This window comes from Myotis yumanensis, unplaced genomic scaffold, assembly GCF_028538775.1.
Source record: "Myotis yumanensis isolate MYYU_CA2020_CCGP unplaced genomic scaffold, mMyoYum1.0.hap1 SCAF_15, whole genome shotgun sequence".
Taxonomy (NCBI): Eukaryota; Metazoa; Chordata; class Mammalia; order Chiroptera; family Vespertilionidae; genus Myotis; species Myotis yumanensis.
In genome coordinates this window covers 46,096,776-46,110,588 of record NW_027223766.1, presented here as the reverse complement: position 1 = coordinate 46,110,588, position 13,813 = coordinate 46,096,776, and the positions used below count along the sequence as shown (strand labels likewise).

Here is a 13,813-nt window from a genome sequence, read left to right as displayed (position 1 = left end):
TTACAATAGCAAGTCACTTACTTTCCCTTGAGCATCGGTTGCCCTTTCTGTAAAGTCAAAACAGTGTCTGATATATAAAGCAATTTGCAAATGATTCTGATATAAAATGTATGCTTTGCTTACCTCAAAGAAATATTCTGAGGACAAAAGGATACTATAGATGATAATACCTTTCATCAATGTAAAATTAATGTTTCTTTTAGACCAAATAGAGATTGGCAAACTTTTTCTTTAAAGGCTAGATGGTAAATATTTTTTTATATTCGTGGGCCGAGAGACAAAAATCAACCATTTAAAATGTAACCACCTTTAAAAATGTTAAAACCTCTTTTAGCCTTTTTGTAAAAAGGAAACAACCACCTTAACCAGTTACATAGCCTACTTCTTATCTCCAAAACAGGTTTTAGGTTCTTAGGTTCTTGGGATTAAATGATATAGTTAACTCATATATAATTACAGATCATACATATATATTACCTAATGCAGCTCAATAAATGATAGCTAACATTTAATACAAATATGGAGGTGACAGAGTCACTCCTTAATAGATGATATATGGACTAAGAACCACTGGTCTTGACCATGTTCTCAGTAATTGATAAAAGTAGACTCCTAAAAAGATTGCCCAACTACTGGTTATGGGATTGGTTACTTCCTATATATGACTGATATTTTTCACATTAAGAGAAAGTAAACAAAACTGGCTATGAGATGATAATTACTGAAGCTGGATGATGGAGATATGAGGATTTAGCATATTATTCTCTTTTATGTGTTTGAAATTTGGTGGTTTGCTGGTAAGCTGGCTCTCTAGAATAGAAAGCACCCCGATTTGTTTCATTTGCCAATTTCCGTGTTGTAAAACTCCATGGCTAATTTCAATCATTAACATCACTGGAGGCAGAGCTGGGAAAAGATGGGAAAAAATGGCTCCCAACCAATAGAAGACAGCTTTGTATAATAAACTTTTAAAAAAGTTTTTTTAAATATATTAAATTGATAGATTATGGAATAAAATTATTCATATCAATTCATTAATCTTACATTTATAATCTAAATACAAAGCTTATGTTTACATCTCGCCAGGTGACTCAGTTGTTTGGAGCATCCTGAACACCAAAATGGTTATGGGTTCGATCCTGGGTAGGGACACTTATGGGAGGCAACTGATCTCTCTCACACTGATGTTTTTCTCTCTCTCTCTCTCTCTCTCTCTCTCTCTCTCTCTCTCTCTCTCCCGTAAAATTAATAAACATACCCTCCGGTAAGGATTTTTTTTTAAAGCTTATGTTTACTATTGTTGGCTTCAGCTACCACTATCACACCACCCCACCCTACTTTCAGCAGTTCCACATTGTGATATTTCACTTTTTAAGCTTCATTTTGGCTTTTAATATGTATTTGGTATGTTTTTGTCACCCATACATTCCTTAAGAATGCTGGTGAAATGAACCATCTATATAATCTTTAAGCACTTAAAAATATCTATTTTGTTCATTGTGCTTGGTTTGGGTATTAGTTTATCATTTTCCTAGCTACTTAAAAGCTTACTAATTTAAGGAGTCATACTGATGTGCTTTTTTTTAAAAACAAATTTCCCATTTACTCATTCTAGCAGCAAGCAGGATATTCATTATTAAAAAAAAAAACAAAAAACAAAGTTGGCTTCCTTTGACTTTAAATCACTGGAGATGAATCCAAAATACTTAGAGTACTAACTAACTAAATATATTCTACTTCTGCAATACCCTATTACTAAATGATAACTACAGTATATAAACTCAAATTTTATACTTATTTGCTCAATGTGGATAATCTCTGGATCACAGAATTGAAAAAATTAACTTCCTTTTATGTAACTATAAAAGCCCACAATCAAATTTAGTTTGGTAAAATGAACAATTTTAAATAAGCCAATATGTAATGTTAGTATACAAGAGAAACCCTCGATATATAAAAACTTTTAAAGTTACTTTGTTTATTAATAATGTTTGAGAATACTAATTTTATTTTTAACGCTATTTTTAAAACAATGGAAGAAAATAGGGCTCATGCTTGAAAATATTTTTAGCATCGTCTTACTAAAATTTAAAGTATCATTTAACAAAGTTAGCAGGCAAAACTGTTAAGAACATGAACTGAAGTCAGCAGTGAGTCTGTTGTAACTGGCTCCATGATTTACTAGCTATGATTTAAAGTGTTATTTAACCTCTCCAAACTTCATTATCTCATTTGTGAAGCAGGGGTAAATAATACTCATGATTCTTATCATACCGAGATCATGCATGTAAAGCACTTATCTTTCCTAGCACAGAGTAGGTGCCCAGTATTTTTTAGCCATTATTATTATGGGTATAGAAAAATCAAATCCAGTATTTGCAAAAATGTCTACACTAAATGTTGAATATCAAAGTCAAAATTCAATCTCACAAGTCTCATTATATTTAGTAAGTCTTTTGATACAAAGTTTTGATTTTTAAAAAATGAGAACCTAAGAGTAAATAGAAGTTATATGGATCATCAGAAAATTCTTCCTAGAAACACAAACTATATCCATTTATCAGTTGTTCCCAGCATAAGCCTGAAAGTCTCCTTGAATCTACAATTACTTTGTCTTTTAAGTATTTTGAGTTAAATTATCAGTTTGTTTGATGAGATGTTGAAGAAACCATAGAACTATACATAACACTCTGCACTAATATAAATATTTAATGTAGCTGCTGAAAAACTTCACAAAAGAAGCTGTAATTCTTTTTACCTTTTATACAAATACAAGTTAATTAGTTGGTCTCTCCAGTTTTAATTTTTTTATTTTTATAAAACTTTTCAAGTTATGAACATAGAAACTAAGAATCTCCTAACTTTTTTACATAACTAAATTTCAAGTTCACAGTATGTTCACTTTGAAGTACTGATAATGGGAAGCTTAACAGTAATATCTCAGACAAGAAAGAGGGCATTAATTCTGCAGGCAGTCCCCATGAAAATGTTAAACCTGAACAACCAGTTACTGACCATTTCCTTATACATTTTTTAGTAAAAGATGCACACTACAGAATGCAAACAAAAGTGAATATAAAATGTATCTTATTCAAATACAGCTCTACTTCATACAGGTCTTGAGGTTTACCCAGGATATCAACAAAAACACTAATGCACTCAGGGAATTAGTCCTCTTCCCTACTGTCAATCAACAACAACCAAAAAAAAAAAAAAAGAAAACCATATAATTTTAATTAGAAAAAAACGACAATTTGCAAGCAAAAGAAAACTAGACTTACATTCTACTACTTACATTTGTTCTAGTCACAGGTCAATTTTAAATGGTTTCATTAGATAATTAAAATAAACACTTTTTAAAAAAACATGAAAGCATTTTACTGTATCAATACTGGGAAGAGGTAACTCCGGCTTCGAAAGTGCTCTCTAGAGCAAAATTAACCGAACCTTGCGCGGGCCAACTGGCCTGTCATTTAAATCTTTAATAGCAGCCATGGCTTCGTTATAGTTTATCATAGCAACAATGGCTTCCCCTGTAGGTAATCCTTGCTCAGTATACTGTATCCTAACTGAATCAGGTATAATTCTATAACCATGGAAAAAGTCTAGAATTTCATTAACATTAGCTTTAAATGGGAGATTCATTATTTTAATAGGTGTTATTCTACCTGAACTACAATTTAACTTTGGATCAGGCATAAATCTCCCCTCAGGAAAACTTCCCACGTTACGCTTTCCAAAATCAAATTTGCCACCTTCTGGGCGACCAAAATTCACAAAAGGACGGTGACTTCTAAAATCATCGGGTGGGCTCCGGAACTCCTCCCCGGGCGGCCCGAAATGGTCCAGAAGTCTCGAGTCGTCCTCCGGAGCCTCCCCGCGCTCTTCCTCCGGGAGCCGCCTGAAGTCCTCATCAGCAGGGCGTCTGAAATCTTCCTCCTGGGGGCTCCGGAAGTGCTCCTCACGAGGGTGCCTAAGGTCTTCATCCGGAAGGCGCCGGAAGTCTTCATCCCGGGGGCGCCTGAAATCCTCCTCCAGGGGGTGCCTGAAGTGCTCCGGGGGCGGCCTCCGGAAAGGATCCTGCCGTCGGAAGTGCTCCTGGGGCCGCCGCCGCCGCCGCAAGTCCTCCTCAGGAGAACCCCGGAAATCCTCCTCGGGAGTCCGCCTGAAGTCCTGATCCGAAGGCTGCCTGAAGTCTTCCTCCCTGAGCCGCCTGAAATCCTCCTCCGGGGGCCGCCTGAGGTCCTCCCTGGGTCGGCGCCTCCACTCCCCGTGGGGAAGCCGCCTGAAGTCAGCCTCGGGGGGTCGTCTCCAATCCTCCTCCGGGGGGCCCCTCCAATCCTTCTCCAGTGGCCGCCTGAACTCGCCCTGGGGAGGTCGCCTCCGGTCTTCCTCCGAGGCCCACCTCCAGTCCTCGGGGGATCGTCTCAAGTCCCTCCTAGGAGGCCTGAAATCGTCCTCTGGTGGCCGCCTCCAGTCCTCCTCCCTGGGGTGACTTAAGCCCTCTTCCCGATGGTACCTGAAATCCTCCCAGTGCCGTCTCAAGTCCTCCTCGGGAGGCCTCCGGAAATGTCCCTCTCGCCGGTGCCTGAGGTCCTCTGGGGAGCGCCTGAGGTCTTCTGGAGGGCACCGCTCGGGCCGCTGGAAATCCCCCTGGGCATGCTTGAAACTGTCCTGCTGCCTCACGTCTTCCTGCTGATGCCTAAAGTTTACAGAATGGCCCCTTGTGTATCCTGGTGGGTCATCTGAGTCAAAGGAATGGGCAGGGTCTTCTCTATCACATGACTGTGAATGGTCTTGCCTTCTCTTACTGGAAAAATTTACACCAAACTCCTGCATTTGTGCTTCAGATATGAGTCTTAACAATACCTCTGTCCCCAAGAATCTTCGACGATTTAGACGTTCGGCTTTCATGGCCTGTTCTTCTGATTTGAATTTCACCAATGCTTCTCCCAGACCAACTCCTTTGTCATCATAAAGCAAGTAAATGTCATCCTCAGCAAGAGAGAAGTCTGCAAAGAACTTTTGCACTTCAGCTTTTGTAACATCAAATGGAAAATTTCTTATATATATGCACAGTTTCTGGCCAGAGTAGCCTTCTTGAGAGTATTTTTGTGAAACACGTCCAAGCTTCTCTTTCTCTATTGATGCTGGTCTTTTCTTTTCATAACATTCAATGAACTTCAACATTTGTTTTCTAGAAATTGGATCAACAAGAACTGGACGATATTGTAAAACAGTCTTATGTAAACCCAGAGCACTGTTATAGTCTTTCAGAGTCTTGAACATCACAAAGGCATATCTTGTTCTTCTTTCATCTTTATATAAAAACCTAATCTGTTCATTAGTCAGATCAGTATCTCTAAAGAAATTCCTTATATCTCTTTTGTTAATACTTAGGGACAGGTTTTTTAAGTGAACATAAAACCCGAGAGGGGAACGAGAACGTGTTCTTCTGGGAGATTTTGAATGAGATCGTTTTCGAAAATGTCTATCATTGATTCCTCTTGGTGGAGAATGTTCTTCAGTTCTCATAGGAATGTCACCCTCCTTAACTGAACTACCACCAAAATCAATCCACTGTTGTTCTGAGCCTTGCATTACTTCTATAAATCTGGAACCCATATAACTTCTATGACATTTAAGACCTCCTGAAGCATCAATACATGAAGCAAATTTTACCATGGCATGACCATTATTTCGGCCATCATCATGTTTTAAGAAAATTACTTCATCCACACACAAACCAGAAAAAAAGACACGTACATCATCTTCATTTACTACGTAAGGCAAACCTCGTAGAAACAAATAAGGATTCACAGCCTTCAATGGCCGTGTCTTTCTTGGCCTTAAATCACCATGTCCTGTACCATTAGCATGAAACCCAGCATCTTGATTAATCGGAGAGCCATATCCAGAATTACTTGCTTCTTCTTTAACATCCTCAACAAAATTACTTAAGCAGCCAACCCTTGATGCCCCAGATCCTGGCCGCTCTCTTCCTATGTGATCAGTTCTTTTCATTTCTAGAATCTTCTGCATTTCTGCCTTACTGCTAAGAAAGAGCTCTACAGATGAATCCTTGATAAACCCTCCAGAACGACTTACGGCACGTCTTGCATCTTCATCTGTTGCAAAAATAATAAAAGCCTCCCCCATTTCCCCTCCAATTATATGCACTCCTCCATCAGGAATAGTCAATCCCGTGAAAAAGTGACGAACATCCACAGGCCCAGCAATAAAAGGAAGCCCCAGTAAACGGATGACTACAGCCATGCTGAGCTCAAATCACAGCAATAATGACCTGCAGACAAAAAGGTACACATAATAGCAAGTCTTATTTTTGAAGTACCTTATCCCACACTAAGCTTAATAATTACTTGGTTCCTACCTTCTTCAGCATAAATGAAAACAAAATACAAGTTCACAAAAATATTGACTGCATCCAATTTTTAAAAAAGGAATAAACTTCCTCCTATCTAAACATATAAATAAACCAACTACTTCAAAGATACATTTTCATATCACCTATCCTATATAGTATGAACAATAAAAATATCAAATCTTCTTGTAAGTCTGCCAAGTGCTGCTTCACACCAAGACCAAACTATTTTCAAACTCACTAAGAAACATTATCTTCTATTGACACATAAGAGAGAACTTTGTGGTTTAAAGAATTTTACCACAAGGAATTTTACATATTCACAAAGCCATCTATGGTCAGTATATAATTTTTGCTCGTAAGTTGCTTACCACTAGTGCATCACTGGCCAGACATAAAGTACAGAAGGCATGGATACCTAAGATGTATTATTTTACTTTTACGCTTTTTTGTCAAGCCTCTGTAAAAAGCCTTAAGCTCTGAATGTCTTACCTTTTTATTATTTCTTGGAGACCTGTTAATTCTGTAAAAGCAACTTAACTGTGGAAAGAAAATGAAATATAATTAATCCCAGAACCCTGTAACTGATCTTAAACAACGCCAGATTAGGATAGTCACTTCAGAATGACCTACTTAAAAAGTGAAGGAACCACAACTACGGACATTACAAGATGACCTTTTTTATTCCAAGAGGAAATGAATCATCCTTTAGCAAAAAGGGGGTACACGTTCAGAATAGACATCTGCAAGTTATTTAAAAACAAAAGCCTTTTATAAACTAAACTTGAGATGGTACAAGGAAAGGCATGATGAAAATGTTATATATTTTAATTGGAGTGTAGGTTACATGGGTGTATAAATTTATTAAGACTAAATGAATTCTATCATTAAGGTCTGTGCATTTCACTGTATACAAAATTTTACATTCACTTAAAAAAGAAAAAGAAAACTGCTCCACAAGTAAAATGACAATTTAAAAACACCAGAAAATTCCCAAAAACTTTCAATCTCTTCCAACCATGAAAAGACCCAACACCTAACTTAAGTCTGCCTCTCTTGCAATTCTCCTCCCTTTCAAAACATAAGACCAAATCAAATTTAAAAAACAACCATTCAAAATGACAAAATAAATTAATGAAGCACTAACATTTTAAATTCAAACACTAATTTTTAAAGCAAAATCCAAACAATGGCTATCATTTGGATACAATGTTAAGTTCTACATACACAGCTCACACTTCCAAACATGGAACCAAATATAATTAAGGCAAATAGTAAAATATCCCTAAAATCAAAAATCTCAACTACTACCACTCCCTATCTTAAACTCAACTACTACTCCTTAAACTCCTAAAAGAATTACTATTAAAATTCACTTCAAGCCCTAACCCAGCGGTTCTCAACTTGTGGGTCGAGACCCCTTTGGGGGTCGAACAACCCTTTCACAGGGGTCGCCTAAGGCCATCAGAAAACACACATATAATTACATATTGTTTTTGTAATTAATCATATGCTTTAATTATGTTAAATTTGTAACAATGAAATTGGGGGTCACCACAACATGAAGAACTGTATTAAAGGGTTTCGGCATTAGTAAGGTTGAGAACCACTGCCCTAACCGGTTTGGCTCAGTGGATAGAGCGTCAGCCTGCAGACTAAAGGGTCCCGGGTTCGATTCCAGTCAAGGGCTTGTACCTTGGTTTCGGGCACATCCCCAGTGGGGAGTGTGCAGGAGGCAGCTGATCAATGTTTCTCTCTCATTGATGTTTCTAACTCTATCCCTCTCCCTTCCTCTCTGTAAAAAATCAATAAAATATATTTTAAAAAAATAAAATTCACCTCAAGCCAAACAGAAAAATGTTCAGATAATCTTCTTAAGCTATCTCCTGAGTTCTAATGAAGAAACACAAATGACAATGTAGGAAAGTAAAAATATAATAAAAATACATTAATTTGGAATGTTTGGGAACTATCAGTATTAACTATCGAAAAATCCCAACTTAGTGTTTAAGGAAATTCACATCTAATACTTTGAGATACCCAAAGTAGTCTTTCCAAATAAGTTTTTATGACCTGCTAATAATTATAAATTTGTTCTTAATGGGCAAATAAATGTTGTTTTAATTCGGTACTTACAGTTAAGTACTACTCTTCCACAAAGTAGGATCTGAAGTCATATTCTTTAAGGTCTACAAAGTTTATTTTCTCTTGAAAAGGGTCCATGGGTTAAAAAACTATTAGCTAAACTAAAAAAGTTATCAAGAAATTATTTGTCACAGTCTACATCTTAATTATCAATGTCAAACTGGTATTTAAAATATTGTGATTTACTATTAAAATATTTGCATGGTAGGTATATGGAAATCTCTGTACCTTCTATTCAATATTGCTGTGAACCTAAAAAAAAAACTGCTCTAAAAAAAATGTGTATTTAAAAGAAAAATCTGCACAGTATCAAAAAAATCAAGTACAGCCTAATTTATTCACTATACCAACATCCACACCAGCAATTTAACAAAAACTATAAATGGCTTCTGGAATAGTTGTCCCCATTCAAGTTCTGAGACTCCTTCTTATGCAAACTGAGTTAGCTCCTTTTTTACTTTTAAAATATTTTAGAAAGCAGTGTAAGTACACATCATTTGTCCTTGCCAAATTTTTATTATTTTTTTTAATATATTTTATTGATTTTTTTTTTACCGAGAGGAAGGGAGAGAGATAGAAACATCGATCAGCTGCCTCCTGCACATCTCCTACGGGGGGTGTGCCCGCAACCCAGGTACATGCCCTTGACCGGAATCGAACCTGGGACCTTTCAGTCCGCAGGCCGACGCTCTATCCACTGAGCCAAACTGGTTTCGGCTATTATTTTATTTTTTAAAAGATTTATCCTGAGAACAGCCGAAGCCGGTTTGGCTCAGTGGATAGAGCGTCGGCCTGCGGACTGAAGGGTCCCGGGTTTGATTCCGGTCAAGGGCATGTGCCTGGGTTGTGGGCGCATCTCCCAGTGGGAGATGTGCAGGAGGCAGCTGGTCGATGTTTCTCTCTCGTCGATGTTTCTGACTCTCTATCTCTCTCCCTTCCTCGCTGTGGAAAATCAATAAAATATATTTTAAAAAAAAATCTTTAAAAAAAAAAAAAAAAAGATTTATCCTGAGAACATAAATAAATCTACAAGAAACATTAGGGATGTTTCAATGAGTAATTATATGTCAAATTCGAAAGATTTCTAGTAATATATCCTAATTTAAAAACAATTATTTTAACTAAGTAGTTAAAATGAGTGCAAATTTTATAAATTCAATTTAAGCAGACTATAGAAAAATTGTTTCAATTTGTCACAATTAAATATAAGAAATGCTTAAACTTTTTTGCCTTGAGATACTAGGGCAGTGGTCGGCAAACTCATTAGTCAACAGAGCCAAATATCAACAGTACAACGATAGAAATTTCTTTTGAGAGCCAAATGTTTTAAACTTAAACTATATAGGTAGGTACATTGTTATTCACTTAATGAGGGTACTCCTAAGCTGACCTTTGCTAAAAACGTCCTCAATCCGATTGAGGTACATTCACTGAGGTCGACCCCTTCCAACTCTCCCATCCACACTCGTCTGGTATACTTGTCTCGTCCGTCTCCTTTCGTTCATCCTCTCTATATGTCCTAACCATCTCAACATACCTTTTCTCAATCCTCGACACTACATCTTCTTTCACTCCATAACGTTCCCTAAAATTAACTTAATAAACTTTAAAGTTTTAAGTCTTAGTTAAACTATAGGTACGTTGAATAAAACTTGATATCATACTTACTAACGATATTATTTACTGATAAAATTAAATTCCTTACAATTTACCTTACAATATCCGTAAAATTAAATCATGACAATGACTGGCCCAGGCCGAAACCCACTTCTGCGCATGGGCCACGAAGTTTCAATCGTACTCTACCTGCGGGCCCGCACGTGGTATTTTGTGGAAGAGCCACACTCAAGGGGCTAAAGAGCAGCACGTGGCTCGCGAGCCGCGGTTTGCCGACCACTGTACTAGGGTAATGTACCATTTATCTCTCTATAATAACATAAGAGACCACCAACTACCTGTAAGAGATCAGTTCTCAAAATAAGCACTTTTCCTGTAGTTGCCATGTAATTTCCTTAAGTAAATTCTGCAGAACTTCTATTCTTAGAAGATCACACACAAAAAAAACAAAACACAAATACTCTAAAGCACTTAAAATTTTACTACTTCTGAGTGCAACACAAGTACTTTTCTAGACAGAGATAGGTTAGAACTTCTAACCTATGAAAAGGAAATGGGTCCTTAAGAGCTCACTTAAGGGTAAGTCAGTGAAATTAATAAACTTATTTTGCTGCTATTTTTAGCCAAAATTCATCCCCCTAATACCATTATCACTAAACAAGAAATGAGTATATTCTAATAAAACCGGGGGGGGGGGGGCACGACTGGAGGAGGGCTAAATTTAAAAAGGCACGATTTCAGATCCATTTGATTTTAACTAGTGAATAACGAGTCATTTTCCAAGCGTGGTCAAGGAGAGAAAAATGCGACAACTTCTTAAAGCCCGAAGTTACGATAAAGCACATTCAAACTCTAAAGGCGTGAGTTTCCCCTGCAGGAAAGGATCTACCCCTTGTCCCCAATTATTCGTGATGATGACCTGCCTTTTATCCTTTGATAATGTAGCTGGTTAAAATGGAAACCAAAGGCCTGAAGGTACAGAGCCGGGGTCCCCAACAGGCACCGAAAATGAAGACGAATCCACGTGGCACGGGTTTTTCCCCAAACACATCCATCCATCCCCAACCGGGGCGCAGCCGGAGGCACGGCTTCCAGAGCCCCACGGCCTTTGTCCAGCTCCCGGGGGTCGGGACTTCCTGCCTTCGCGCCGGGCCAGCGCCGCTCTGCACGATCCGGTGCCGTCGCCAGAACCTTCGGACAAAACCAGCTTTCACGTTAACGGGACCGCCCCACCTCCGTGCCTTTCCGTTACCGGGCGCCCAGGGCACGCATTCCACCGGCACGCGCCGCGGGGCGCACCGCTCGCTCCCGCGTCTAACGCTCCGGCCCCTTCTCCTGCGCCTAACGAGCCGGGCCTTCTTTCCGGACAACACTGACTACGATGACAGAGCAAAGGGAGGGGAAAAAAAAAAAATACCTAGGAAATCCGACGAAATCTTCACTTTTAAAGAAACCTGGGGAGCGCACACACAACAGCACGTGGAGGCTGACGGGAGAGCCGGTGTGGAGCCAGGGAAGAGGGCGGCCTCACGGCAGAGCGGTGCCCGACGCGGGCGGGCGCGGCGGCCGGCCCCGCCTTTCGCGGTTCTTCCGTCTCCGTGGCCGACCCCTCCCCACCCCCGACGCCCCCACGGTAACTGCCTTCGCGCTTGGCAACCAGCACACACCACTGCCGCCGAGTCGGACACACGGGCGGCGGGGGGGTGGGAGGGGGAAGCGGGCAGGAAGAGGAGGGGGGACACTCCTCGTCGCGGCAGCCTTCTCGGAAGGGCCCCTCAGTGAACCTAGAAGAAGATGGCGCCCACTCACCCCTCCACTCCGGACAAACGGACGTACAGTTTGCCCATGCGCTCTCCCGGCGTCACCCACCGGCCCGGCGCCCCGGCCAAGTTTGCGCACGCGCCGTGACGCTCACCCACTTCCTGTTGTCAGGGGGTGGGGGCGGCGCCAGCCCGAGCCCGCGCGGCTACGCGGAGCTTCTGCGCATGCGCGGGTTCCAGCCAATCACGGAAAGGAGAGATTCTGAGCCAAAACTGGGAGGTTAGTTTGTGGCTCCTCAGAAGCTTCCATAAAGAACTGCCTGAGTACAGCGCCCAAACGTTCCCGATTTCGAGGAGTTAAGGGATGTAAAGGCAGAGAAAAGTTGGCGGTTTCTTTTTTTTTTTTCTTTACAGCGCTGCACAGTTATTTGTGTGGTGTAAACAACTTCCAAAAGGATCGTTGTAAACTCTTCAAAGGCCACAAAATGTTAGTTTTACTGCCTTTACATATTTCCCCAAGTGCAGTGCCAACACCCAGGGGGCTTAATAAATGCACACTACATTCAACTTTATAGACATTAATAACTTTATGCCTGCATTTGTTGGTCGTATTTTATGGTGTTTTGAAACATGAGAACAGAAAGGCCAACCATGAAAATTGGGAAGTAAAAAGCACAGTTACGGGCATGTTCTGCAATGCCTGTTCTGTAATAGCTGGTGAACCACCTCGCATGTGATGTTATTTTATTGTTTACAAATCACAAAGCAGCCCACCGTGTTCATAGTTATATATGCATTTATCCCTTGATTCAAAGCTCACTAAGAAAGCAAACATCATATGTTTAAAGTTTACAGATGAGAAAGAAAAATTGAGTTTTCAATCCCTAGCTCACTGCAAAATACCTATTCTTTAATTTAGTGATATGATTGAGAGAAAGAAGAGGCAGTTTAACAAATGGACAATAGGTGGTTCCTGGAGTGAGAGCCACCCTTTACTGACTTGGGCACATTACTTATAGAAGTAAATACGTATCTGAGACTACATAAGTATTAGTAACTTTTTTCAAATGTCAAGGTGATCCAGGGACAAGCCCTTGGGAAGCTAGGCTCACTGACTAGGTGGCATTGACCTTGATTATTCCCCACAGTCCAGGTTTGGGTCCTGGCCTGGCAAGCTCAGGAACCTGAACTTAAAGGCTAACATTTATTGAGGGTTTAACAAAACTATAAATGGCTTTGTATGCCAGGCCCTGTGCAGTATTCTCTCATTCTGTTCTTTCTTCCTTTCTTCCTTCCTTCCTTTCTGTCTTTCTTTCTTTCTTTTTCTTTTTTTAGCATAGTTAGGACCAAAAGATAAAGTGGACCCTGCCAGTGCTTATCTTCAGCCCTTGCCTTTAAACAGGCTAATGATGCCCTGACCGGTTTGGCTCACTAGATAGAGCGTCGGCCAGGGGACTGAAGGGCCCCAGGTTCGATTCCGGTCAAGGGCATGTACCTTAGTTGCAGGCACATCCCCGGTGGGGGGGGTGCAGGAGGCAGCTGATCAATGCTTCTCTCTCATCGATGTTTCTGACTCTCTATCCCTCTCCCTTCCTCCCTGTAAAAAATCAATAAAATATATTAAAAATAAATAAATAAATAAATAAACAGGCTAATGAACACATGTGCAACACAAGCAAGTCTTGCTGTTCTAAGAGACAGTAAAAGGGATTTCCTCAGTATTTAAACATATTAATATAACCAGCTATATAAAGCTAAATATGAAACCAATATCTGCCACGACCTTCGCGGCAGAGTTCAGGATCTGAAGGAGGAGCCGAGGCACAAATTAAAATGCTATTCAAGAAATATGAATTTAGAAGGCATTGGGGGCCAGGTGGAGCCTCTTTCTTGAAGAGACACACCAACT

The 13,813-nt window shown here is 39.9% G+C and overlaps 1 protein-coding gene across 5 annotated transcripts; it reads right to left on the bottom strand.

The window, feature by feature from the left end:
* Nucleotides 1-2,108: 2,108 nt before the first annotated feature.
* RBM12B (RNA binding motif protein 12B) lies at nucleotides 2,109-12,038 on the bottom strand. 5 transcript variants are annotated; one of them, XM_070392272.1, is made up of 4 exons: nucleotides 11,954-12,038; nucleotides 11,068-11,335; nucleotides 6,875-6,922; nucleotides 2,109-6,304 (listed from the first exon to the last, which is right to left on the bottom strand). In XM_070392272.1, the coding sequence occupies exon 4, from the start codon at nucleotides 6,274-6,276 to the stop codon at nucleotides 3,427-3,429; it is 2,850 nt and encodes a 949-aa protein (XP_070248373.1). In that variant the 5' UTR covers nucleotides 6,277-6,304; nucleotides 6,875-6,922; nucleotides 11,068-11,335; nucleotides 11,954-12,038; the 3' UTR covers nucleotides 2,109-3,426. The 5 variants fall into 5 exon arrangements, with proteins under 5 accessions (XP_070248373.1, XP_070248371.1, XP_070248374.1 ...); XM_070392270.1 differs by having other exon boundaries at nucleotides 11,562-11,998; XM_070392273.1 differs by lacking the exon at nucleotides 11,068-11,335 and having other exon boundaries at nucleotides 11,954-12,033.
* Nucleotides 12,039-13,813: the final 1,775 nt, after the last annotated feature.

Coding starts and splice junctions, on each gene's coding strand:
- RBM12B (XM_070392272.1), bottom strand. CDS start 6,276: ATGGCTGTAGTCATCCGTTTACTGGGGCTTCCTTTTATTGCTGGGCCT.